At 51.3% G+C, this 22,842-nt stretch overlaps 9 protein-coding genes across 9 annotated transcripts; 5 read left to right on the top strand and 4 right to left on the bottom strand.

The window, feature by feature from the left end:
• The first annotated feature begins 110 nt into the window (after nucleotides 1-110).
• On the top strand, nucleotides 111-1,299 carry BDW47DRAFT_64664 (NAD(P)-binding protein). The gene is made up of 5 exons (XM_024819518.1): nucleotides 111-355; nucleotides 402-478; nucleotides 537-620; nucleotides 672-746; nucleotides 794-1,299. Exons 1-5 carry the CDS (start codon nucleotides 156-158, stop codon nucleotides 1,192-1,194), a joined length of 837 nt encoding a protein of 278 aa, XP_024669281.1. The 5' UTR covers nucleotides 111-155; the 3' UTR covers nucleotides 1,195-1,299.
• BDW47DRAFT_64671 (uncharacterized protein) lies at nucleotides 1,295-2,041 on the bottom strand. The gene is made up of 2 exons (XM_024819519.1): nucleotides 1,609-2,041; nucleotides 1,295-1,549 (listed from the first exon to the last, which is right to left on the bottom strand). The coding sequence occupies exons 1-2, from the start codon at nucleotides 1,949-1,951 to the stop codon at nucleotides 1,395-1,397; spliced, it is 498 nt and encodes a 165-aa protein (XP_024669280.1). The 5' UTR covers nucleotides 1,952-2,041; the 3' UTR covers nucleotides 1,295-1,394.
• Nucleotides 2,042-3,719: 1,678 nt separating this feature from the next.
• Nucleotides 3,720-5,564, top strand: BDW47DRAFT_133601 (putative aminobutyrate aminotransferase; the record flags this gene model as incomplete). The annotated part of the gene is made up of 4 exons (XM_024817877.1): nucleotides 3,720-4,089; nucleotides 4,145-4,491; nucleotides 4,541-4,993; nucleotides 5,060-5,564. The coding sequence occupies 4 exons, from the start codon at nucleotides 3,720-3,722 to the stop codon at nucleotides 5,297-5,299; spliced, it is 1,410 nt and encodes a 469-aa protein (XP_024669279.1). The 3' UTR covers nucleotides 5,300-5,564.
• BDW47DRAFT_64610 (putative sensor histidine kinase/response regulator) lies at nucleotides 5,296-9,666 on the bottom strand. The gene is made up of 4 exons (XM_024819516.1): nucleotides 9,445-9,666; nucleotides 5,866-9,377; nucleotides 5,500-5,813; nucleotides 5,296-5,436 (listed from the first exon to the last, which is right to left on the bottom strand). Exons 1-3 carry the CDS (start codon nucleotides 9,510-9,512, stop codon nucleotides 5,566-5,568), a joined length of 3,828 nt encoding a protein of 1,275 aa, XP_024669278.1. The 5' UTR covers nucleotides 9,513-9,666; the 3' UTR covers nucleotides 5,296-5,436; nucleotides 5,500-5,565.
• BDW47DRAFT_64632 (uncharacterized protein) lies at nucleotides 9,553-9,912 on the top strand. The gene has a single exon (XM_024819517.1). It carries the CDS (start codon nucleotides 9,662-9,664, stop codon nucleotides 9,866-9,868), a length of 207 nt encoding a protein of 68 aa, XP_024669277.1. The 5' UTR covers nucleotides 9,553-9,661; the 3' UTR covers nucleotides 9,869-9,912.
• A 1,279-nt stretch (nucleotides 9,913-11,191) lies between these two features.
• BDW47DRAFT_110770 (uncharacterized protein) lies at nucleotides 11,192-11,611 on the top strand. Its single transcript, XM_024813800.1, has one exon. It carries the CDS (start codon nucleotides 11,286-11,288, stop codon nucleotides 11,541-11,543), a length of 258 nt encoding a protein of 85 aa, XP_024669276.1. The 5' UTR covers nucleotides 11,192-11,285; the 3' UTR covers nucleotides 11,544-11,611.
• Nucleotides 11,612-12,070: 459 nt separating this feature from the next.
• BDW47DRAFT_110769 (uncharacterized protein) lies at nucleotides 12,071-13,559 on the top strand. The gene has a single exon (XM_024813799.1). The coding sequence runs from the start codon at nucleotides 12,148-12,150 to the stop codon at nucleotides 13,480-13,482; it is 1,335 nt and encodes a 444-aa protein (XP_024669275.1). The 5' UTR covers nucleotides 12,071-12,147; the 3' UTR covers nucleotides 13,483-13,559.
• A 200-nt stretch (nucleotides 13,560-13,759) lies between these two features.
• On the bottom strand, nucleotides 13,760-16,128 carry BDW47DRAFT_133599 (cytochrome P450; the record flags this gene model as incomplete). Its single annotated transcript, XM_024817876.1, has 7 exons — nucleotides 15,468-16,128; nucleotides 15,289-15,418; nucleotides 15,051-15,242; nucleotides 14,850-15,001; nucleotides 14,549-14,793; nucleotides 14,214-14,485; nucleotides 13,760-14,147 (listed from the first exon to the last, which is right to left on the bottom strand). The coding sequence occupies exons 1-7, from the start codon at nucleotides 15,670-15,672 to the stop codon at nucleotides 13,760-13,762; spliced, it is 1,584 nt and encodes a 527-aa protein (XP_024669274.1). The 5' UTR covers nucleotides 15,673-16,128.
• Nucleotides 16,129-18,623: 2,495 nt separating this feature from the next.
• On the bottom strand, nucleotides 18,624-20,926 carry BDW47DRAFT_133598 (uncharacterized protein; the record flags this gene model as incomplete). The annotated part of the gene is made up of 6 exons (XM_024817875.1): nucleotides 18,624-19,100; nucleotides 19,153-20,041; nucleotides 20,105-20,246; nucleotides 20,299-20,553; nucleotides 20,612-20,746; nucleotides 20,797-20,926. The coding sequence occupies 6 exons, from the start codon at nucleotides 20,924-20,926 to the stop codon at nucleotides 18,624-18,626; spliced, it is 2,028 nt and encodes a 675-aa protein (XP_024669273.1).
• Between the last annotated feature and the right edge of the window lie 1,916 nt (nucleotides 20,927-22,842).

The following is a 22,842-nucleotide window of genomic DNA, read 5'->3' as shown; positions in this document are numbered from 1 at the left end:
GCGTTCAACCGTGGTGGGGTCAGGCGGCGGACATTCTTCCGAGTGATGGTGGGGCATCTCCAATCTTTGGCAATGGATGATCCCCGCATTCACCAACCTATTCTCATTATTCCATTCCTTGACTTCCCCTGCCAGTGGTAAACACCCTGATCAACATGTCTATGACCCTACAAGATTGTGCAACTGTGAGGGAGGGATTTCCCCGACCGTTCCCCAACACCCCCACCAATGTTCTGGAACAGTTTTCCCTGCGGGGAAAGGTGGTGGTGATCACGGGCGCCGCCGATGGCATCGGGTATGCTGTGGCCGAAGCCATGGCCGAGGCGGGAGCTGACATTGCCATGTGGTATAACTCGTATGTTCATCATGGCCTTCCATTCGGCAGTGAATAACGTGATTAGCAACGACGTGGCGGTTGCTAAGGCCCAGTCCTTGTCCCAGGAACACAATGTCAAGGCCACCGCGTACAAAGTGGATGGTGAGTTAGCCGAACCCTCAGTTTTTATCGCTTGGTAGCCAGACTGACAGGGTCCTAGTGTCAGATCCCGACACTGTTCAACGCAGAATTCAGGAAGTTGTGACCGATTTTGGGAAACTGGATGTATTCATCGCAAACGCGGGCAAGGCCATCTCACCCTAGGGTACTGTATCTATACTCATATGTTATCTAGGGATGGCGATTTCGAAACCGCTTCTGCAACAAACTCTGGAAGAGTACCGCAAGCAGATGTCGGTGAATGGTAATGGTCACTGTCTACGGCCCCGATGAGGAACAATCAGTTGACTCTACCAGTTGACGGCGTTCTGTATTGCGCCAAACACGCCGGGGATATCTTCCAACGCCAGGGCTTCGGCAATTTGATCATCACGTCCAGCATGAGCGCCCAGATCGTCAACGTCCCGGTGGACCAGCCCGTTTACAACGCCAGCAAGGCGTTCATCACGCACTTTGGCAAGTCTCTTGCTCGGGAGTGGCGGGAATTCGCCCGCGTCAATATCGTCTCCCCCGGATTCTTCGACACCAAGATGGGCGCGAGCACAGAGACGGTGCAGGAGGCGTACCGAATGACGGTGCTAGGACGTCAGGGCCACACCAAGGAAATCAAAGGCCTGTACTTGTATCTGGCCAGCGATGCCTCTACGTACATGACGGGGAGTGATGTGATTATTGACGGGGGGTATGTACTGCCATAGGTGACTGAGAGCCCAGAATGGTTTTATCGGATTTAGAACGGGCTTGAGAGTGGTCGAGAGATACAGAGCAAGAAGAAAAACACTATACGGATATTCCAAACCATCCAAATGTACCCATTAACGCGACCCAGTTTAACACACCGTCGGCGACATCATCCAGGTCTGTTGTGTTGAGTAACCCATAACCCAAGACTAGCTAGCTAGACATTGTCACACGATCCACGCACCATCCGCTGGGGCTTCTTCAGCTTCTTTCTATCCTCCGCATAAATCACTACACTTTCACCCTCGGCACCGATAAAGGTACAGAATCCTCCTCCAGGGGAGGAGATTTCGAAGACGATCATTGGATTGGCTAAACAATTAGCGTTTCGGTCTATATCGTCGGTATACACGAGAAGGGAAAACACATACTAATAGCATGGCTGGAGGCATCGGTGGGAAAGGACTGGCCAAACCGTTCTCCACGGCCGCCGTGGAAGGTGACAGCGACGTCAAACGCAGCCGTCAGGGAGGCGAGGGAGGCGATGGTAGCAGCGATGACGGAGGTCTTCATTTTGAATGATACTCTGGAGTTTGATCTTTTGGTTATGGTCGAAGTTTGTCGGTTCTGTGGTTGGTATTGAAGACCATCTTCAACCCAGGTGCAATGGCGGGCTTTATACCCGTCGTCGGTCTGCCAGCTCGACTGCGTTTTCGCAAGATTATGCCATCTCGCTGTCCAGAGAATGTCTATCCATACCAGGCTGGCAATCATCACCAATAAGGCCTCCTATTGCCACAAATAGATGGTGGTCGATGTCGTAAGGCCGCCCATGGGATCGACAGTTCCCAGCGACAGGGAGGCGCGGCACCACAAACTGCGAGGGCTCGAATACGGGGTAGGGCAGGATGGGACAATCCGATAGGTCATCACACATTCCATGTGGGTCTTTTAGCTAGATTTCCGCCGGGCCAACTCCAATCCACAACGCAAGGGAACGACGTCCCACGCATGAGACAGGTAGGGGCCGGAGTGGCTGGCTCCACTCATGGTGAACCATGTCTAAGTCGTGATCGCGAAGGATTGCTGACTGGCTGGCCTTATCGTTCTCATTTGGCATAAATCAGACAATCTGTGGCTGCTACATGGAGAAGGTGAAGACCGTCCTATTAATAGATATGATTTGTCCAGTGGACGCTGTATCTCAATATAGAAAACCTTGGTTCATCCCAAACGTAAACCTGGCTTTTCGTTAGGCGTGCTATGTGATTAACCAATCTTCAATTTTGCATGGTTGATCTTTGAAACATGTATACCTGGATTCCTCGGAGGTCTGACTGTCTCGCAATTGTATCCATATCTCAGCCGTGATTGGATTCTCTGACATTCCCCTTACTGACTGAGCTCGGAATGGCTCGTGTTCGCGGTGTGGATGGAGTCCACGGATATTTAGACTGTCGATCTTCCATTACATTCCCTTTTGTTGACTGATGATGGGTGAAACCACGGTATTATAATTCAGCCCAGTAAGGATGGTGAATTACACACAGAATTCGTTTTTCTGAAGAATGTGTACAGGAGCGTCCTTCATAGTGACAGTCCGATCCAGTAGCGTCAGAGAGTATCAATATATGCAGCTCACTGACATTGGATGTGATCGCTGTATGGGCAAGTCATGATCAGTCTAGGTCAATCTACTAACCTTGACCATCCAAATGCAATCAAACTGTTTTTTGGGGATATGTTGGGATGGGTCTCATGTCAAGTATACAGTCGATTCTTCATGTAGCAGATTAGGTCGTACAAATAAGATACAGTCAGCTTCATCAATGATCCTTGTCTCTGATCACAAATCAACCATTGTTCAAGTACGTAGAATTAAGCGTGGAACTATCACATCTACCATACTTGCTCCTGAAATAATGAATCATGTAGCTAGTTACCCTATTCGCACTTGTATAACATTTATCAATGTCAGCTATTATAAGTATTTGCCGGGAGATACTACCAATCATGTATAGCTTCCCAGGGTTAACTATACATATCCAACTCCCGTGATTACCAATAGTCATGGGACAGACGTTGCCCTAATTTCTCCATCGATACTCGGTATATCCAGGCAATAACGGACCATGCTTGCGCTCGCCCTTATCTCAGGTCATGAGCATCGTCAGCACGAAGTGCGATGCGGAGATGATAGTAGTCAACTGGATTTGTGCTGCAGCTACTCGATGGTTCGGGTTAAATAGCCTATCCGACCCCACTCACCCTCGGCGATTGGGCAAATCGGCGTTGTCAGTCAGCCCAACAGGGATCAGTGACTGGTTATCATGTCGATCACCTTCACGATGAATGAGGGGCAGGTTAGCAAGACGCTTGGGGTTTACTTATCACTGTTTATCATGTTGAAAGCATTCTTCTCCTCTTAACAGGTATAAAACTGTCCCTATCATCCACCATGACTCGACTTCCCCTTCAGCAATCTCTTAAGCAGGCAATACGGTGGCAGCAGAGATCACTGCGTCGATTCTCTCTCAGCACAATGCCTTTCCAACAAGTGAAGCCATCGGCCAATGGTGGTCAGCATGACCACACCCTGTGTGCAAACCGAAAGACCGAAACGGCCATCCTCCACGCCAAACTCGACACCGTCCCACCAACCATCGTCAACAGTCAAGGGATTTACCTAATTACAGAAGACGGACGCAAAATCGTTGATGCCAGCACTGGAGCAGCCGTGGCATGTATAGGACACAACAACGCCCGAGTAAACTCGGCCATCATGAGCCAACTCAACAGCTTCGCCTACATCTACTCGCCCTTTTTCACCAGCAAGATATCCGAGAAACTAGCGAGAGCGCTGAGCGACTCCACGCAGAACCAAATGGCAAAGGCGTTCATCGTCAGCTCTGGTAGCATCTTTTCCCGTCCACCACACAACCATGTCGGCGCTGATCCGGGAAATAGGCACCGAGGCGATCGAAGCCGCCCTCAAGATGGCGCGACAGTATTTCCTAGAACTTCCCAAGCCCCAGACCAAACGAACCCATTTCATCGCCCGTAGACAGTCCTATCACGGGAATACGCTAGGCTCGCTATCCGTGGGAGGACACTTTGCCCGGAGGGCGCCATACGCGCCCCTCCTCACGGGAAACGTATCCCACGTTTCACCCTGTTATGCTTACCGCGGGAAGACTCCCGGCGAGAGCGACGAGAGCTTTGTCGCGCGTCTCGCCCAGGAACTGGAAGATGAATTCCAGGCCGTGGGACCGACCAAAGTGTGCGCATTCGTTGCAGAGACCGTCTCCGGCACAGTAAGTAGACATGCCTACCAAATATTACGTCAATGCTTAACCCAACCAGACACTCGGCTGCGTCCCTCCTGTACCAGGATACTTCCAAGCAATGCGAGCAGTCTGCGACCGGCACGGGGCTCTCCTGATGATGGACGAAGTGATGTCCGGGATGGGCCGGTGCGGAACCCTGCACGCCTGGGAGCAGGAAGGGGTCGTGCCAGACTTGCAAACCGTAGCCAAGGGTCTCGGGGGCGGCTACGCGCCAATCGGGGCGTTGCTAGTCAACAAAAGGGTGATAGATGCACTGAAGCAAGGCTCGGGGGCCTTCATCCACAGCCAGACATACCAGGGCCACCCGGTGGCATGCGCAGCCGCATACGAAGTGCAGCAGATCATGCAAGAAGAGAATCTCCTGGAAAATGTGCGCGAACTGGGTCCCTATGTGGGGAAGTTGTTGCAGGACAAGTTGGGCGACCATCCACACGTCGGCGATATCCGGGGGAGGGGGTTCTTTTGGGGGGTATGTCGGCTCTTGCGCATACAAGACAATGCCTTGTATACTGGACATGGCTGACCACACCAACAGGTGGAATTTGTGAAAGTCAAAGCAACTAAGGAGCCCTTTCCAGTCGAGCAACGGGTCGCACCGACGGTGTTCAAGACCGGGTTGGCTGATCACTCGATTTCCTTCATCCCGGGTACGGGGGTCGCCGATGGGAAGAATGGGGATATCATCCAAATCGCACCGCCGTACAATGCGAGTCGGGCGGATATTGAAATGATTGTAGAAAGAACGGCACAGGTAGTGCGACAGGTACTTGGATGAGGTATGATTGGCCGTTGGGGAGATTGCATGCGCTTGGTGAAGTAGTTACAGGTCTCATTGCTGGAGTCTCCAAACCACATGACAAACTTACAAGTTAATGAATTGGGCAAATAGTGTTCGTTTCTTCGTGTCTAGTTCTATACAGCACAGGGTATATATGAGAATCTGGCGTCATGTCCTGAACCTCCTCGATAGCATACCAGGTGAAAGACAATAGTGCTGTCAAGCCTGTGACCATCTCTTGTCAACGTAAGGGCTATCATGTCTTATTCGTCAATTCGCCGCAATATCGCGCGCACATCCGGCCTTTTGACCGGTTTCACGAGGAACGTGTCGATCCCAGCGCTGGCAGCTTCCTTCCGAGCAGCTGGACCGTCTAGACCGGTCAAACCTGCGATAACGGTGCGTCGAACCGACTGGCGTTCTGACTCGGGCATCTGCTCGAGGCGTTCACGATCGAATCGGCGCATCTCTCGGGCTGCTTCGAAACCATTCATGATTGGCATGGAGATATCTAATTGGATTAGTGACTTTATAGGTAAACACCTTGCGGGTCGGAAGTGTACCTAGCAGAACAACGCGGAAATTTCCAGGATGCGCCTTGTACGTATCCACGGCTTCTTGCCCATCCTGGGCTGTCATATACTCATAACTTTCTTTCTTGGTGTAGGCTGTGAGTAATTGCAGGTTAAGGTCGTTATCGTCCACCAAGAGTGCCGCTCGCCCGTCACTTTCTTTCCGCTGAGCGGGCTCCACAGAGGACGAAGGCACCAGACATTGTTGATGAGATTCACCCATGGAAGTAACTGTGGCACCCGTGGACTGCGGGCTGGGGGTCCCCATCGTGTCCATGGTCGGCCGTTTATGAATCGGCAATCTTTTGCTCGGCGCATCCGCGGCGCTAACGTCTAATGGCAGACGGGAGGATTCTGGCATCTCAACCCAGCGAGTATGTTCGCCAGGATTTGTCTCCCCGATTTGTCCTGTGCGGCGTTTGATACAGAGACTGAGGGCTCGAGCCAATTTCCGAGGGCCGCACGGCTGGCTGATAAACTCGAAGATGCCGGTTTGCTCGCGAACTTTGGCAGCCACGAACATATTGTGCGCTACTTCGGGATATTGGCAGATCACCACCACAGGGGATTCGTGGCCCACGCCACCACCGCTGTGTTCAGCGAGGCTGAACAGGTCTCTTCCCTTGGGGTCCTCGCTGTCCAGCTCGGTTTGCACGGCCAGATAAAAGTCAAACGAAGCAACTTCATCGCCGACCGGAGACACCGAGGTGACGTTCAAGCCAAACCACCCCTGACACATCCGCTCAAGGGACTCGTACAAAGTGATGTCGCGCTGAGAGGAAAGGGAGGCGCCAAACCCTAATATCCCAATAGACTTGCCCGCCGTTTCCCGACGAAGCGCGTTGAATGCCGACATCTCGGGGGAGGTCTCAAGGGAACTCCCAGGGGAGTCGGAGACAGGGTAGCGCCGGAGCGCCGTTCGGATGGTCATTTCCGTCCCTTCTCCCCTAGCGGAAACGATGTCTATAGAGCCCCCAATCGACCCAACAGCCTGTCGAACAATACTCAAACCTAGCCCGCTCCCGGCCGCAAGGGGGTTTTCTTGCGAGAAAGGCCGGAAGAGATCATTTTGCAGATACTCGGGGCTGATGCCTTTGCCAGTATCTTTGACCGTGAGAACCACATCATCCTGATCAAGCTGTTCCGCTGGCGTGCCTGAATCAGAGTTCGTAGCACTGCTAGGTAGATCTTTAGAGGACGATTTCAACCCCAGATATATGTAGCCAGAACTGGTGTATTTCAAAGCGTTCCCAAGCACGTTCATTAAAATCCGACGCCACGCACCCGCGTGGGTGAAGAACTCCCAATTTGCGTCGTACTGGATGTCAAATATCACAGTCACCTCCTGGATTTGATTTCCAAGCGGTTTTGAGCCCTTCCTCCTACTGGTTGTTCGAGACGACGAATCGACCAACGCCGGTGGGGGTTGTTGGGGGTGATGATAGAAGCTATACCCCGCAAACACACATTCGGCCACCTCCTCGAGGACAGAATCCAGATTCACCCGCGAGTATGAGCGGAACTTATCGGCGTCGTTAGACTTGGTCATTTGGTGATCTGTAGAACCGGCTGGTTCGTTTTTCCCAGGGCCAATCGCTTTCGCTTGGAATTTGTTGATGAAGGTTAAGTCGAGCAGGTTATTGATGGTGTCGAGCAATGTGCGACCGCATGATTCGATAGTATGCACCATGCCGTGTTGCAAAGCGTTCATGGCCGTATCACTGAGGATATCCGCCGTGCCCAGGATTCCATGCAGGGGATTTCGAAGCTCGTGGGAGATGCTGCTGACCAAGTTGGTTTCCGCCTTCTCCGCCATTTCCACGTCGAGACGACGGATCTCCGCCATGATGTTATTAGCGAAAGACGAAACGTAAACAAGCTCATTCTCAGCCGAGAAAACACGGGCCGGAGTATTCGTCCATATCAAAGACCCCGCAAAGCATCGGGTTCTATCGAAGTCCCAAACCGGTGCGAGCAATATATGCCTGGCGTCGGGAAACATTCGAATTAGACTCTCGGCGTCTTGTCGAAATTTAGACCGGGGTCGCTTCTTGCTAGTCAGGGATCGCTTCTGGGAAGCAGAGCCGGTCGAGGATGCAATCTCCGACGCGTCCGATCCCGACGCCTGCCTAGATGTATCGTCGCTGTCATCGGAAACGGAACCATCGGCGTTGTATGTAAAAATCTTTCCATGGGGGTAGCGTCGCAGCAGGCGCGTAAGAAGGAGCTCCGGCACCGTCCCTTCGCGACCAACGGCGGACTCATCATTGATACTCGAGGTTCGCGAGGTGGCATACCCCAAGGTGAAAGCGCTGCCATCCCCGTCATTCTTAGACTCCGATACCGCAGAGGCCACGTCAGTACTCTCGTCCCCGCTTGAGGTCGAATCGCCATCCTCAATCCCAGACACCTGACGACTCGTGCGGTCGACTACGCTCCCGAACCGTTGGCTGTTCGCGCCCAGGAAGACGACACCCTCCGCCTCGACCGACTCACGGATCAGGTTGGCCGCCCGTGAAAATATAAGCTTGATTCCTGTCAACGAGTCCTCCTGTGGAGGGTCACCGGTGAACCGGGCCCGAATTGGTTCATTGGGGGGGGATGGCGCCGTGGTCTCGTGGCGCTGCTCGGGACTTGGGGATATGTTTCGATCGCCAGAAGAACCCTGGCGATGGGCATCCCGAGACTTTCTCGCAGAGTCATGATGAGACGCTGAGACTGGAACACCGCCCTTTGCGGCTTCTTGCAGGCCCTGCTGGCGCATGTTTAACTGTCCTTCCACTTTCTGTCCCGAATGATCCGATGCCTTTTGCTGTGCGGTAGCTTCGTACCAGGAGTCGCGGAGGGTGGCTCTGCCTTCCACGAAGCTGCCCAGGCCAACGATCATCCGTTCAGCCAGGCGGTTTTTGTGCTCGGACCGCTGCATTTCCAAATGGCCCATCACCGTTGCGGCCATGTCTTTCATGAATTGGACCGAATGCCGGTCCAAGCCAGCTGGGCGTGGCTGTGTATCTATCACAGCGTAAGCGCCGATGGTGTATCCTCTGGGGCTTATGATGGGCACCCCTGCGTAAAAGCGCACGTCGGAGAGTGCAGCTAGGAGGGACGACCTGAAAGGGTCGTCATGAGCTATGTCCGATATTACCACTGCACTCTTATCCATCACCACGCCCTCGTGCGAGTGCTTCGAAGATGGCAGGCCGGACACAAGGTTGCAAAGCCCCCGCTCCTTCGGAAAGACACAACACCCTAGTCGCAAATATTCCTGATCGTTCGCCACTTTTCCACCGACGAGACTCAACGAGGGGGTAGCCTCGGCCAAAACATGCTGGTATGTCCTATCGAACAGTGAGATGATCGCCTGCTGGGTACCTAAGCGGAAGGCACCCAACTGGGCGAAGGATGTCAAGGCAGAGTCGCGAGAGGGCACCGGCGTGAAGGTGGTATTGTCGGTTTGGTCGATAGGAGCGAAACGGGAGGAGGACTCGTCACTGGGAACATATCTATCGTGTACCGTTAGATGGACTCTCCCCACAATATCATGCTCCCGCGCCGCTAAGGTCAACTGACTTGAAAAATTCCTGTTCCTGAGCGGATCGGAAACGTGACTGCCCACCCAGACCTGCGATGGCAATCATCTTGTCTAGAAAACCGCCACACACCAATTGGTGGGGAAGGTGGCGCTGTCGAGCTGCAATAGCACTCGGTGAACTAGTGATAGGGCTGATATAGTCGATGATCACGGATCAGAGAAAACGAGGTATCTTCAGCCACTACTACTCAATCAATGGCTAGGTGGGAATTGGGAGAAGCGTGTTGCCCATCCGTATTTTATTGTTGCCATGATTTGGACCGGATGTGCATGACATCATGTCCCAAGGAACCACTGCCGTCATCTACACCGGACAATCCATACCGAGACAGGAAATGCCCCTGTGGGTGGATCAACCCCAGTCCGTTCGGACTTGGTTGGGATTTGGGTTGCATCCTTTGACCCATGGAACCATCAAACAAAGCAAGGGAAATGCAGGGGATGACCGACGTCAGTGGAAGAAACAATCTCGATCAGACGGTTCAACTTTCCATTCCAAGAGACAATTCAAGGAGAGAATGGTGGAATTGAAGGGAGAAGAAGCATGCCCACGTGACCGGGATGGGACGTGCAGGTGATCCACAAGCAAGTGACGTAATTGATCCAAACATAATTTTCTACATAATCTCAGCCTGGTTCTTTTGGTACTCCTCAGTGGTCTGTTGAATAGACTTGGATATCATAAGATGGATCAGCGATCGTCCTTATTGGTCACATAACTATCTTTAGGGACTGGATCTACCATGGTAGAGTCACGTAATTTAAACTCTTGATGATATATATATACATACATACACTGCTGTGTTCGTGACTACGTGCCATCGGCAAGTCTAAATGCTATTACATCGAGAGGGTCATATCAATGGCCATATTATTGACAGAATATACCCCCCCGCACAAGAATTTAGGGTTAGTTCAGTTGTTGCCATTAGCGATGGTGCAAGGAACTCTCATACTCTCGGGAATGCCCCTTAGATTAGCCATCCAGCAGTGACAACCAGGACCAGTTATTGCCAATGGGCAAAAGCCAACTTTCTTTCTGAAAGACCTGAATCGAAGTAGCCACTACTAAACTTAATGCGGAAGAATTGCGAGGGGTGTCCTCTATGTCATCTTGTGGTGTGTATAATCATGCTTATGATCATGCTTACAATGACCTGTCAAACAGGGGTAGTCTATACAGCATGAAAAATCATACACGGTCAATAACATAAGTTATGCCTATTATCAATGTGAGAGATATGAATAGCCTGCAGGATTGACTCGCACTGTCCTTCTGTGTAGCAAAGGATGCTTCTCTGACGTTGATAATGAACAATATGATCAATGGGGTTTGTCCTGAGGATAACTTGTGTTCATCTAAAAATTTGCCCTTTCTCTTGAGCAGACTGTGATCCTTGTTGATACATAGCGAGCCGCCCTGTACAGAAAGTTGCTTTTCTAGTATAAATATTTGTGTTCAGCCCTTCTTATTCATACCGCATCTATACCACCGAACATTATTTCCTTCAACCTATTATTCCATCTGCCAATCTGATTGTCAATTCAACTTCAGCTAAGGTAGTGCTCCCCTGCCCCCCTGCACCCAACTGAACATCAGAATCAAACTCAGATCACATTGCTGTCAAAGTTAATCAAGATGTCTGACGAATCATCCACATCCCTAGAGCCGTCGAATTCCAGAGCTCCCACGATCATGTTTCGCCCCGAAACTAGATACTTTTACACTATTCTCACCCCGGGCCTCGAAAACGGCTAAGTCTGGTATGTATGGGTGCCAATCCAAGGACAGCTCAATACTATTGTTACACTCACTCTGATGGCTAATTGTGTATCACATACTCGACGCGTCGACATGGTGCCGGACACGGTGTACAGCGAGGCCGAAAGAGGAGGCGTCTGGGTGGAGCACTTCACAGCACCCCATATACAAAGCGCCGATGTGATGCTGCGGCTGTATTCACATCTCAAGAAACACGTTGATGCGGTTAGGTTGGAATATGACATTGACTTGACGACGGGGCCGTACACTGCGCCTGAAAGATCGAGTTCGAGTTCTAGTGGCGGAAGTCCTTGACGACCCTAGGAGTCGCCTGCTGGGCCCATTATACATGTTGTTGGTATTAGAAAATGCAGGTTGGATTCCAGGATCTAGAGACATCTTTATCATGTGATGGCCGCGCTTATGGCCGTGATGTAGAGTGACCCGTGTAATCTCGTAATGGGCCTTGACACAGTCCATCGTGGCTGTGATTGAATACCTGATTGTGATTTCTTATCGGATCAGCGAAGAATGCCCCGACGAAGCAGATAATATTTCTTGATGACATGTTAGGCGTACCTTTTGTAGGCTGTTTGTCTTCTTTCGGATCACCTCGCATCTAGCACTGTCCGTGCCCGTGGCGTTAGGCGACAACCATCATCCGCAGATCCGCACCCAACCAACACGCTTAGAACTCTTGGAACCTGAATCTGGGCCGTCCCGTCGTATCTTCTAGTTGAGATTAGCGCTTATCGCTGCTTACAATAACACCTATGAAACGCATAAGACCAACACTTCTATATAAATGATGAATACCCACCGTTCCCTACATAGAATTCCACCCGATTCTAGGTCGAACCCATATGGCGCTCTGTCTTGCAAGCAAAGAAGCCTGATCAACCCATTCCGTCGTTGAAGCATGGAGGGGCGATGGGCGGAAGTATCACCTGGCCGGTGGGAGCGCCCTACGAGTGGCATGGAAGGGTATTTCTGCTTTACCGGTGAATTAACTGCGTCGGCCTGCGACGGCCGCGAGCATTACAGCATTTTCTCCACGCTTACTCTCGAGTTGGACTACCAGGACGTGGAATCGGCCTTGCGACATGCGTGGCAACAGATGCGATATGAACAGCCCCAGATCGCCACGACAGCGAAGGGAACAAAGTTTGTGTACCAGGTTCCCGATGAGGCCGCCCTAAGCCACTGGCTAGGATCTACGTTTGTTGTCTCCGATACTGCGAATTCCGACGAGCTCTACCATCAGGGAACCCCCTTCAAGCAATCGACCTTATACTGGCTCCCGCGATCGTCGGAGCTCGTGTTCCGTGCCCACCACCAGACCATCGACGGCACAGGGGTGTTGCTGTTCTGGCACCGCTTTCTCTGCGCGCTGACATCCCCCACTCAGCCAATCGAATTCGGTGACGAGCCGGCAAGACTGGCTCCGGTGATGGAAGACATCCTCGGCCTCGAGAGCAAATCGTCTGAAAAAGATGAGAAAGCACTCGGCGTGCTTTCGGAGTATATCAACAACGTCCCCGGCATCGGCCACACCTCCAGAGTGGGTTCTGCGCCATCCGGACGCAGTCGGGCTGCAGACCTAACCTTCTCGACGGCGAGGACGGACCGAATCGTCCGGGCTTGCCAGGCGCACGGCGTCACAGTCACGTCGGCCCTACACGCGGCATATGTCCAGGCGCTCACGAAACACGCGGACCCAAACTCGCAGACGTCACGGTACGTTAGTGCCAACCAGTTCAATTTGCGTCCGTACCTCCCCGAGCCCTACAGCACGGATAGGTACGGCGTCGCGGTGTATTATACCACTCATCCGTTCAAGCTCGCCTTACCGTCGACTTTCTGGGAGACGGCTCATGCGTTGCATCGCTACTATTCCACCTCATACAAGGGAAACCGGCCGCTGTTGGAGCTCAACGGCCACATCACGCGCGCACTCTGCAACATCGTGCAAACACCTGAGTATCTAACAGCCCCCGTGCCGACTGACGCGCTTGTGAGCAGCTTAGGAATCGCGGAAAGATGTCTGCAGCGAGAATATGGGGAGGGCGTGGTCGTCAAGAATTTGGCAGTGGGGGTGGAAGTCGTGCTAGGAATGAGTATGATGTTTTTCTATACCTTTCGGGATCAATTACGATTGAGGTACTGTTTCAATGAGGGATTTGAAAACATGACAGATGTTGAGCAGTACTTACAGGAGATGGAGACGGTCTTGGACCAGGAGTTATTGTCGTGATGGGGGCTTTCTCCTAGGGTGCACTCTGTCACCTGACTACGAGGCTGTCGGTTGTTTTTTCTTCTTCTCAACACTTCTCTTCCCCTCCTCATCATCATCACCACCACCACCACCACCACCACCACCACCACCACTCATCATCATCATCATCATCATCGTGACTGTCATTCATTCTATCAATTTCATCAATTTCATTGGCGTTCTATTACAAGACAATGGCCTAGGCTAGGGGTTGCCCTAAATACAACACATAGAGCTTGACGGACAATTACCCCCCCTAAACAAGCCCGGAGAGTTCATGAGCGTTGCTGTCCTCCCACTGAAGGTCCGCATCTTGAATCAATTTTGCATAAGCAGCATTCCGAGGCTTAATGTCGACCTCAAACGGCTTCGGATGAACAATGACACCGTTGGTAAGTTCGAGGGACAGGTCCACTTCCTTACCATTGCGGATAGGCTTAGTGATATTGAAAGAAGCTACGACCTGGGCGATACTGAGGAATAGATTCGCGTCCGCCAGCGTGCGACCAGGGCAAACGCGCCGTCCGTGTCCAAAAGTCAGATAATAAGGATCCTGTTCCGGGATATGGCCCTCCGAGTGCAGGAACCGTTCGGGCTTGAAGGTCTCAGGATCGGGGTAGGTGACCGGGTCGTGGGTAAAAGCCCTAAAGTTTGTTAGCCGGGGTTACCCCTGGCGCGATGGTTCTGCTCTAGTGGGTGGGGATAAGTACCAGGTATTCGGCATCACCATGGTGCCCTTGGGGATCGCATATTCCCCCCAAACATCATCACGAATCGAGGTGTGGGCAGCGCCCATTGGGAGGATCGGGTGCCAGCGGAGAATTTCCTTGATCATCGCGTTGATGTAGGGCAGGTTCTCGCGATCATCGAAGGTAGGCAGACGGCCGGGTCCGACAACGCGATCAATCTCCGCTTGCGCTTGGCCCTGGACCTCTGGAAAAATGGCCATAGCAAGAAACCAGCCTCTCAGAGTAGACACCGTCTGTACCGGTTAGCAACGGGTGGGCTATTTCGAGACGCACAAGAACAAGGGTGAACGTCTCACAGTATCAGCACCTCCACCATAAAGAACGCTGCTGGCCCATTTGACAACAATCTCTTCTTCCGACCCAGGCTTCGGTACACCCTCTTCCAATAGGTTGGAGAGGAAGGATGGCGTGTAATCGCCTTTCGCCATTCTCCCCCTCGTGAAGTCATACGGAACGGTGCTGAATGCGTGCGCGCGCGCTCGGAACGCTTTTGCCACTTTTGCGAACTGTGCACCGGGGAACCAGGCTGGGACGTGTTTGACTGGACGGCTCATTAGCCGATGATATCATGAAAGCATAGGAGGCGGCGATGTATACGGAACGGAAGGAAATCGACGGCCCAAGTGCCCGAAAGGAAGGCAAATGAAAAATCATCCATGGCTTTGTCTGCCAGGTCCACGAGAGGATCAGGCCGATGTGGGTCGACATTGTAGCCATATGCGATCTTCAGCACGATCCCACCGGCTTCCCTATTATGTGTCAAACACTGCGCCGGACGAAAGGCGGGGGCAGACTGACTTGCGTATATGTTTGGTCAAGTTCGCCGGATCTTCGAGTAAACGATACAACAAGCGCCGAACCTCGACTTCCTGCACTGAGCGGAAACCCGAAACGGACACATTAGACCCGACCTGGCGATGGATGGCTCTCCGGATTGCTTTGAACCGCGGGGAGTATTCGACACAGCCAAGCATCTTATCCCAACCCGATCTGGGACTAGTTAGCGCTAGCCATTTGCGATCCGGGAGAGAATTACAAGCTGGCAAAATTCATGTGCGGTCGGGAGGAGTAGGTCAGGGAGCGTCTTTCGAGGAGTTCGATGGCGAGATGCATGTCATTAATGATGACAATGTTTTGACCGCTGACGGTCAATGAGCTGATGGGGCCTGTCGCCGTGAGTGTATGAATTTGAGTCAGGGATATCGGTCGCCGTACCGTAGAGGTCTTTGTGCTTGAGCCAGTGCTCCCATGGCTTCGCTTCATGGGACGGTAAGTCGTTCAAGTTTCCTACAAAGGGCTTCCGAGGAGGACCTGGAGGAAGCTTTCCCAATGTCGCTTTCTGCTTGAGGGATGCCTGGAAAAGCCATTTCAACAGATACAGACCCGCGGCAGTGATCGCGACCGTGATCACGGGTGACATAATCGTGGATGTTTACAATCCCAGTGGTTGTTGAGGATCGAAAAAATATCTCAGGGAACATATCTGGTCCCAGGAGACAGACTTAGCTTTGAGCAAAACCACCACGGCAGGAATCACTGCGGGGTTGCGCACCGTGAGTTATTGCCACTTATTACGCGACCGGACTTGACCAGATCTGTACGTGGATCAACGACACCACCATCTTGGACTCCCGTACTCTCATTGGGAATGGTTGATTGCATCGGATTGAGACCCTTGTCACAAGAAAAAAAGCTATGGTGACAGCCCGGTCCGGACAGGATGTGACCTGTCTAGAGACCCACATTAGTCAATCATTGCCTGATAGAGGAGTTGGCGTGTGTCCCCGCCGTTCAGTCTCGGGTGGAGAGACGGAACGGAATCCCCGAAATAAACGGCGCACAAGTGATTGGTTGTTTCCATGTGTTTTGGCCAAAGTGTGGCTTCAACGGGTGAGGAAAGCATCTTGATCTAACGAAGTAGCAAAGTCAGTCAGGCTTCCGGATATCACATCATGTACTTGTTAGGTGTGTTACCTATAGCTCGAACATAGCGCCAATCACGGCCCATGCAACCTCAAAAAGCCGGTGCTCTCCGAACACCAACTTACTCGCATTGCATATTGTATCTCCTTTCAAAGTACTCGACTGAATTCCAAGTCTCAGCTCGCCGGGAAACTTGGCATGACGCTCCCGGTCTATGGGACCTCGAGAAAGCTGTACGCAGCGGCACACGTCCAGTATCTCCCCCCGATCTTCTCTTTAGCCGCCATGTCCAAGCGACAAAACGGTTCCACCTCATTCTTGTAACTCAACACAGGGAACATTCTGCTGAGATCACCAAACTCTCCTCTGTTGGGTATCATAACTAGACGTCCAGGAGCCGTCTCTCCAGGCTAGCGTTGACCAAGCCATCGATCATTGGGGCGTCGGATTCTCAAATTTGTGATCATTTTCGTTCGACGCGATGGCGTTTGGTTCCTAATCCTCCACTTGAAACATTTTCGAGCAACATTGGAATCTGGCCACTGCCCCGTCGCAATGCGGCCGTCCCTTTTTAGCGGCGAGCGAAGTCTATCGTGTCCCGAGATCGCCGGAAGACGGTCATGATAGCCACCCACGTACCCCAAATTCTTATTGGTAGACTCGAGCGGGCCCGGTGGGCTCTCCCGAAGCTCGCTCCGCCACGTTAGGACTGGCCGGCGTGAGAGTCTCGCGAGTCGCGACGCCTGTGTCAATGGGGTCGCTGAAACTCCTGGCGAACGACCAAAACTTACATTCATACTCGAGATTGTCGATGTAAGTAGGATCAGCTGGTGGAACTAGGAAACGGGCTTTCGTGTGTGTGCCTTTGACAAATGCTGGATGCCAAGGAGGTAGGAGATAAAGGGCTTGTCGTTGGGTATTTTCACGCCCCACATTTTCCTTTTTGCTTTCCCCGATGGCGTCGGTTGGTGAATAGGATAGGTTGGTAGCTCATCTATTTGGGAATAGAGTGTTACCATGTAGGGTGATGATAGACACCCCACCCGCTATGAACGCGAACTCAGGAGGATTACAAACCACGTGTAGTGAGTGAGTCCCCTGTTCGAACGATCAACAGCATGAACCAGTTTAACTTGGACTTGGGCATCCCTGCTATGGCAAAGGAGTCAGCAGGCCTATTGCTTGAATACGTGCCGGGGTCGGGCTCGCAGGGTTGTGACCCGAAAGACATTTAGGAATATCTCACATGGGGGGTCCTTCCATTCTAGGCTCAAAGCTTGACACCACTCATGTTCGGGCCATTTGATTTTGGCGGAGCGGACGTCCAGTACCTCGCCCCCTCGAGAAGGTGGATACGGGCAGTCCCACCCCCCGAGACCGTCTCCAGAACTATGCCCAGGATCGACATCCTGTCAGCATTAGTTCTGTCTTTGTGGGGAGCTGAGCTGACATTAGCATTTCTTTGTTTGGCCGCAATTGAGGAACCATGCCAGGATGGGGCTTCGGGTCTGAGGGTTCTAGCGACCACGGACACTTCCATCCCTATTTTACAGGCGTGGGCTCCAACTGTCTTGGGACATGTTTCCCATGGTCGGAATACGTACGGGGAATGGTGTTAGTCCATGTTGGAATCGGGAATGTGGATTACTTAGACTCAATGACGGTGTCCACGCTAGTCTTCGGGCTGTTAGATTCCAGCATGTCCTGAAGTCAACTGAAAGACGGACGACTGAGCCTACTGGGCCTAGGAGCATACATGTAATTTATATGCGGTGAGTATTCCGGTACGCAAGAAACTCGGCCGAGATTTATGAATTTATGAAGACGGTTGGTGAATCGTTTAGTTATGTGAGTTCCTTCTTTCACGAAGTTTTGGTTGTCTAATATAAGATCAATATGCTATCAGTTCTAGTCCTGATTCACAAGCCCTTCGGTCTTATATAATAATGTCTAATTGAATATCAAATAACCCATTCCCAAAACCAATCCCTACATCTTCTTTACATGACCTGATATGGAAATTTGGTGATGAGTGAATATGATGAACATGTGATATAGTGCCTAGCGTCTTATTATTTCAAATGCTAGAGCTCCAATGTCGGAGAGCAGAAACTGATAGTACTACAATTGAGCTGACAGCCGTTTGTCTTTAACTATAGCTTGAATTGGTTGTGATATTGCCCGCGATGGATCATCCCTAGCTCCATTCAGGTCCACTTCTCAGGAGAAGTGGCCATAAGACAATGGTCAAAGCTCTATACATCTCTTCCACATCAGCTATACGCAACATCTTTTATAATTTATCTCCCTAGAATGTATTTAAATACCAATCCCAGTATCATGCATTGCAAATGATTCTAATACAGCACGAAACATCAATCGTGACCAGATTATAGACTCCATCAGGCACGATCCATTGTTTAATCGACTCGCTCATCCACGAGCCTATCAGTGGACACAACCCTCGTTCCCAAACACCGCTTTGGAAGCATCGACCCAGACACTCTCCTGCGATAAGATATTTTCCGCTGTATAGAACCTCCGGCATCCCGCAGGCTCGTAGGTGAATTGCATCGGCAACTGGTCATCATCCGGCGAGAATGCGTTCTGGAGGTTGACAGAAGCCTCCCACGCCACGCCGAGCTGGGGAAATGGTATGTTCGGAAGCGTCTCATTCCAGGATTGCAGTTCGTCCTTAGTCAACAGGGGCGAGTCCGTGCCAGAGGAGCCGACGGCCTTTTCATAAGACCGAGTGACCAGGCGCGACAGACCTGTAAGACTGGAACCAATGCCACCCCTCACGGCACCGATGGTTTGCATTTCGGCCTTCTGGGGCCGGCCGCCAAAGGCAATACTCTTGACGTTTTGTTCGAGCATGAGCTCGGCGAACATGGCGCAGGCCGAACCGCACATGCCGTCGGAGACCTAATGAGGTTAGCAAAGTTCTAAATGTGATCTTGTGGACGCGGAACCATACAAGAACGATGTCTTCGGCCTTGAACGGAGCGGTTTTCGGATCTAAGGGAATTGGTCCATATCCGCTAATGGGTGACCGCTCTGTCGAAAGCAGCTTCGTATTGGTCGTAGATATCAGCGTCGTTGAATTCATCCCAACCGTCTTGTGCGGCCCGTAGAGCCTTTGCCATGACGTGATGTTATGTTCCAGATCCGGCGTTACAGCTTCTCCAGCCCTGTTTATATATTGAAGGTCTCTCTCAATAATTCCGTCGTCCGAATCCCCGTTCAAGGATATCTTTCCGAGAAGGTTGAGGCCATGGTGCGCACGGTATCGACTAGCGGTGTAAGGCAGCTTTTCCGGGAAGAACATCTTGAAAAGATCAAGCGAAGAAGTGATGGCCCCACCGCTGTTGCTAGAGATGTCAATAATCATTTTGCTTCTACCTTGTGCCGTCGCATTTTTAATAAGGTCTTTAGCTGCCCGTGAAAAACTTTTTGCGTAGATTGTCCCGAACGTTGGGACCGACAGTACGGCGACGTCCTTGAGTGCCGGGTGGTCAGGAAGGTACCCGGTAATTTCATCTCCTTCGGAACGAGTGAAAGGCTCTGGATATCCCTCTAGTGGCATCTTTTTGGCTGATCCAATCGACTCAGGTGTTGTGGTAAAGTTCTTTGTGGCGTTGTTGCCATCCACGCAGAGCTTATCGTACAAGGAAGGGCCGTCTCGCCAGGGGAAGTGGGTGAGCGGTGTCAACAGTTCAGCCTGTGTCTCCACCGTAATTACCGTGCCGTTCTTAAGCTTCAACGTATGAGATGGACCTGGCCACAGTCGATTCTGTGCCCAGCCTCCGGTACCATTGGACCTGGCGCCCAGTGTGTGTGCATTTGACGGGAAAAGATTGTTGTATCTGGATAATGTTAGCATTTTTGGTACCTTAGTGTCTCGGGAAGGCAATCAAAGAGAAACATACAGAGCGTCCGGATCGTGTGCGTTGTAGCCATTGTAATGGACGACTTGAGAGAGTTTTGCTAGATACTCGCTCACGTCCACTCCATCGATGGACGTAACTGGAGAGACATGCTCAACGCCGTTCTGTTGTAGCTCGCTGTCATCTAATATCATTAGCAATGCCTGGGGGGTACACGGCGAAGTGGAGTAACTCACGATGTGTGTATACTTCCGGGAGATCGATCCCGTTCTTCGATATGGACACAAGAGGATAGTCGTTGGTGAACTGGACAACATTGATCGAGCACATTTCGACAGAAAGATGCTCATCGCGTGCGGCTAGGATTAACTTCACAACGTCTGAGTCGAAATCAAACTGGCTCCGGTAGACATTTTCCACTGCCTTCTTCTTGATATCGTCCAATCCGGCTTTGAGATCGATGCCAGGCACTGGATACGCGGGTGGAGGGTCTGCTCGTAGTTTAATGGGTCGCACGCGGTGAACACCTCGTTTCCATCCATCCCTTACCTCGCAGAATATCAATATTGGACTGGAATTCGAGCCACTTCCCATACTGGTCGAGAAAGGTCACGGCGGGGTCGGATTTGAACGGGATCGACTGAAGGCAGTCGTAGGCCACATTGCCGGAAATTTTTGAAGACGCTGACCCATCAGCGGCTCGTCATGGCACTAGGAAGGACAGACCTACGTACGTTGGTTCTCCTTGGCGGCCTTTTCAATGAGGTCACCCAGCAAAGCGCAAGGTTCCTGATGCTGCGGGGCCGCGGACCCGATACTCGGGAGGCAAAGTGAGAACAGGGCAAGGTTCAAATATTTTGACATGGTCACGAAGCTTTAGTATGCTGAGGTCAAACTCGACTCCTGTCGGCCATGCATGCTTATATATGTATTATCTGTTTCCAGCGGTCCATCAGCTTATCCGGCCGTGCTGCTTACTTCCCCGCCTCAATTATCATGGCAATACAGGTCGGCTGTGAACGTACGATCGTCAATCATTGATGGGATACTGGCCACAACAAGCGCGGCCAAATGTCGCTTGGCTATGTTAGTGTGGGGGGTAAGAATCATTATCGTGAATTTTCATGTCGTCAGCGACACTAGTTCGGGATAGTGCGAACAGTAGTGAGGTCGGAAGAAGCCTGTGGTCCCAGGCACCAGCCTCATGCTCCCCACGGAGTTGGTTAGTGTCCCGGGGTTTACAAGATACTGGAACTGGATGAGATATAACTGATAGTGTTTGGGAGGTTCAACTCATCAGGGCTCTTAGTGTCACCTGACCCTTCTTTATATGTGCTTGCGCCGTTAACTAGCCACATCTCAAAATTCCCACAGGTATTTTGGATATTTTCCATGTTATAGACGTTGAAACCGCGATGGAATACGAATCCCGAGAGCTAGCAGTCACCGACATAACTCAGATCAGTCTTAAGAGCCACCAGCAGGCTTGCCGTATCGTCTATCTTATAAATCGCTAGAAAACAAGTCCAACACTGGCTCACTTTTGATATCCCATGGGTCTTACTTCATGAGGTAAAAGGTGGAGCAAAAAGCACCTCCGATCACGAGGCTGTGTTCATCTCTAGGCAATACTTCTTGGGGCTTGTTCATGGGACACTGACAAGGCTCTCACAGACCTCTTGCGAGCACGGAGTATTATGAATCAGAATCTTAACAATGAGTAATGTGCCTAATGATGACAATGTAGCTTTACCACTACGTGACCTTGTCTGCTACTCTTCTAATTTCAAGAGCTGTGGTGGATGACTTGCAAGGCAGGCAGTCCAAAAAAAAAAAAAAAAAGATAAGATATGAAGATTATGGACAAATAAATAGACAGATAAGAAACGAATCACATCAATGAAAAACGACAAGAAGCAGAGGGCAAGGAAGAAGAATAAGAAGAAGACAACAGTTTATGGACATCCATAGCAGGGCATGACATATCATACCCCAAACAGGAAAAGTAACCGACTCCACCGCGGGAACAATTCACCACTCCTATATCACACCGACACCACGCACAGAGTACATACAAGAGATGTGAGTTCAACCAGCGTACGCGTCTGCCTTTTCCGACTAAATAACGCTGCCTGCATAAGCCAGCCGGTTCATGGGAAATTTCGTGCCAGTCGGATAGTGGTCGGGCCCCAAGATGGGCATATGATAGACTCCGCCACCTGCACTCCAGGCAAGGCTGTTGCGCGGTTTAAGTTTTGGGGGCTATATTTAGATCAACGTCGGATGTGAACGGTGTACTCGAGAACAAGGTAGAATAATTCGACATGATCATTAATCTATTTCGGATCTGAGTCGTGGGCTACCAGGTCGGGAAACCACTATATTGTGAATGGGTGAGCCGTGGTTGCTTTATATATATTGACCCGATCCACATCCTTGGATCATAACAACTCTGGCTCTTGAGATCTGTACCAGGATTAATTAGGTAAAATGTACTGGAACGATAATTCTTACAACAAAGACAATACTATCAACCCCGCCATTCACCCAACCAGCACCACGATCCATACTCCGTAGTCGCCAAATAAATCATACAAAGAATGGGACATGACGAATGCCAAGGCCCGCCACGACCGGTAAATTCAGGGACGATCAGCGCCAAGAAGACACGGCGAGGAGACCGCGTGGCCCGACAAGCCCCCTAGCGCAGCCACTGCCGTCATTTCCGCCTTAATTGCACCACCGCGATCTCCAGACCAGACGAGGGATTCCACGCTACG

Source organism: Aspergillus candidus (assembly GCF_002847045.1).
Source record: "Aspergillus candidus strain CBS 102.13 unplaced genomic scaffold BDW47scaffold_49, whole genome shotgun sequence".
Taxonomy (NCBI): domain Eukaryota; kingdom Fungi; phylum Ascomycota; class Eurotiomycetes; order Eurotiales; family Aspergillaceae; genus Aspergillus; species Aspergillus candidus.
This window is presented reverse-complemented; position numbering and strand designations above follow the sequence as displayed.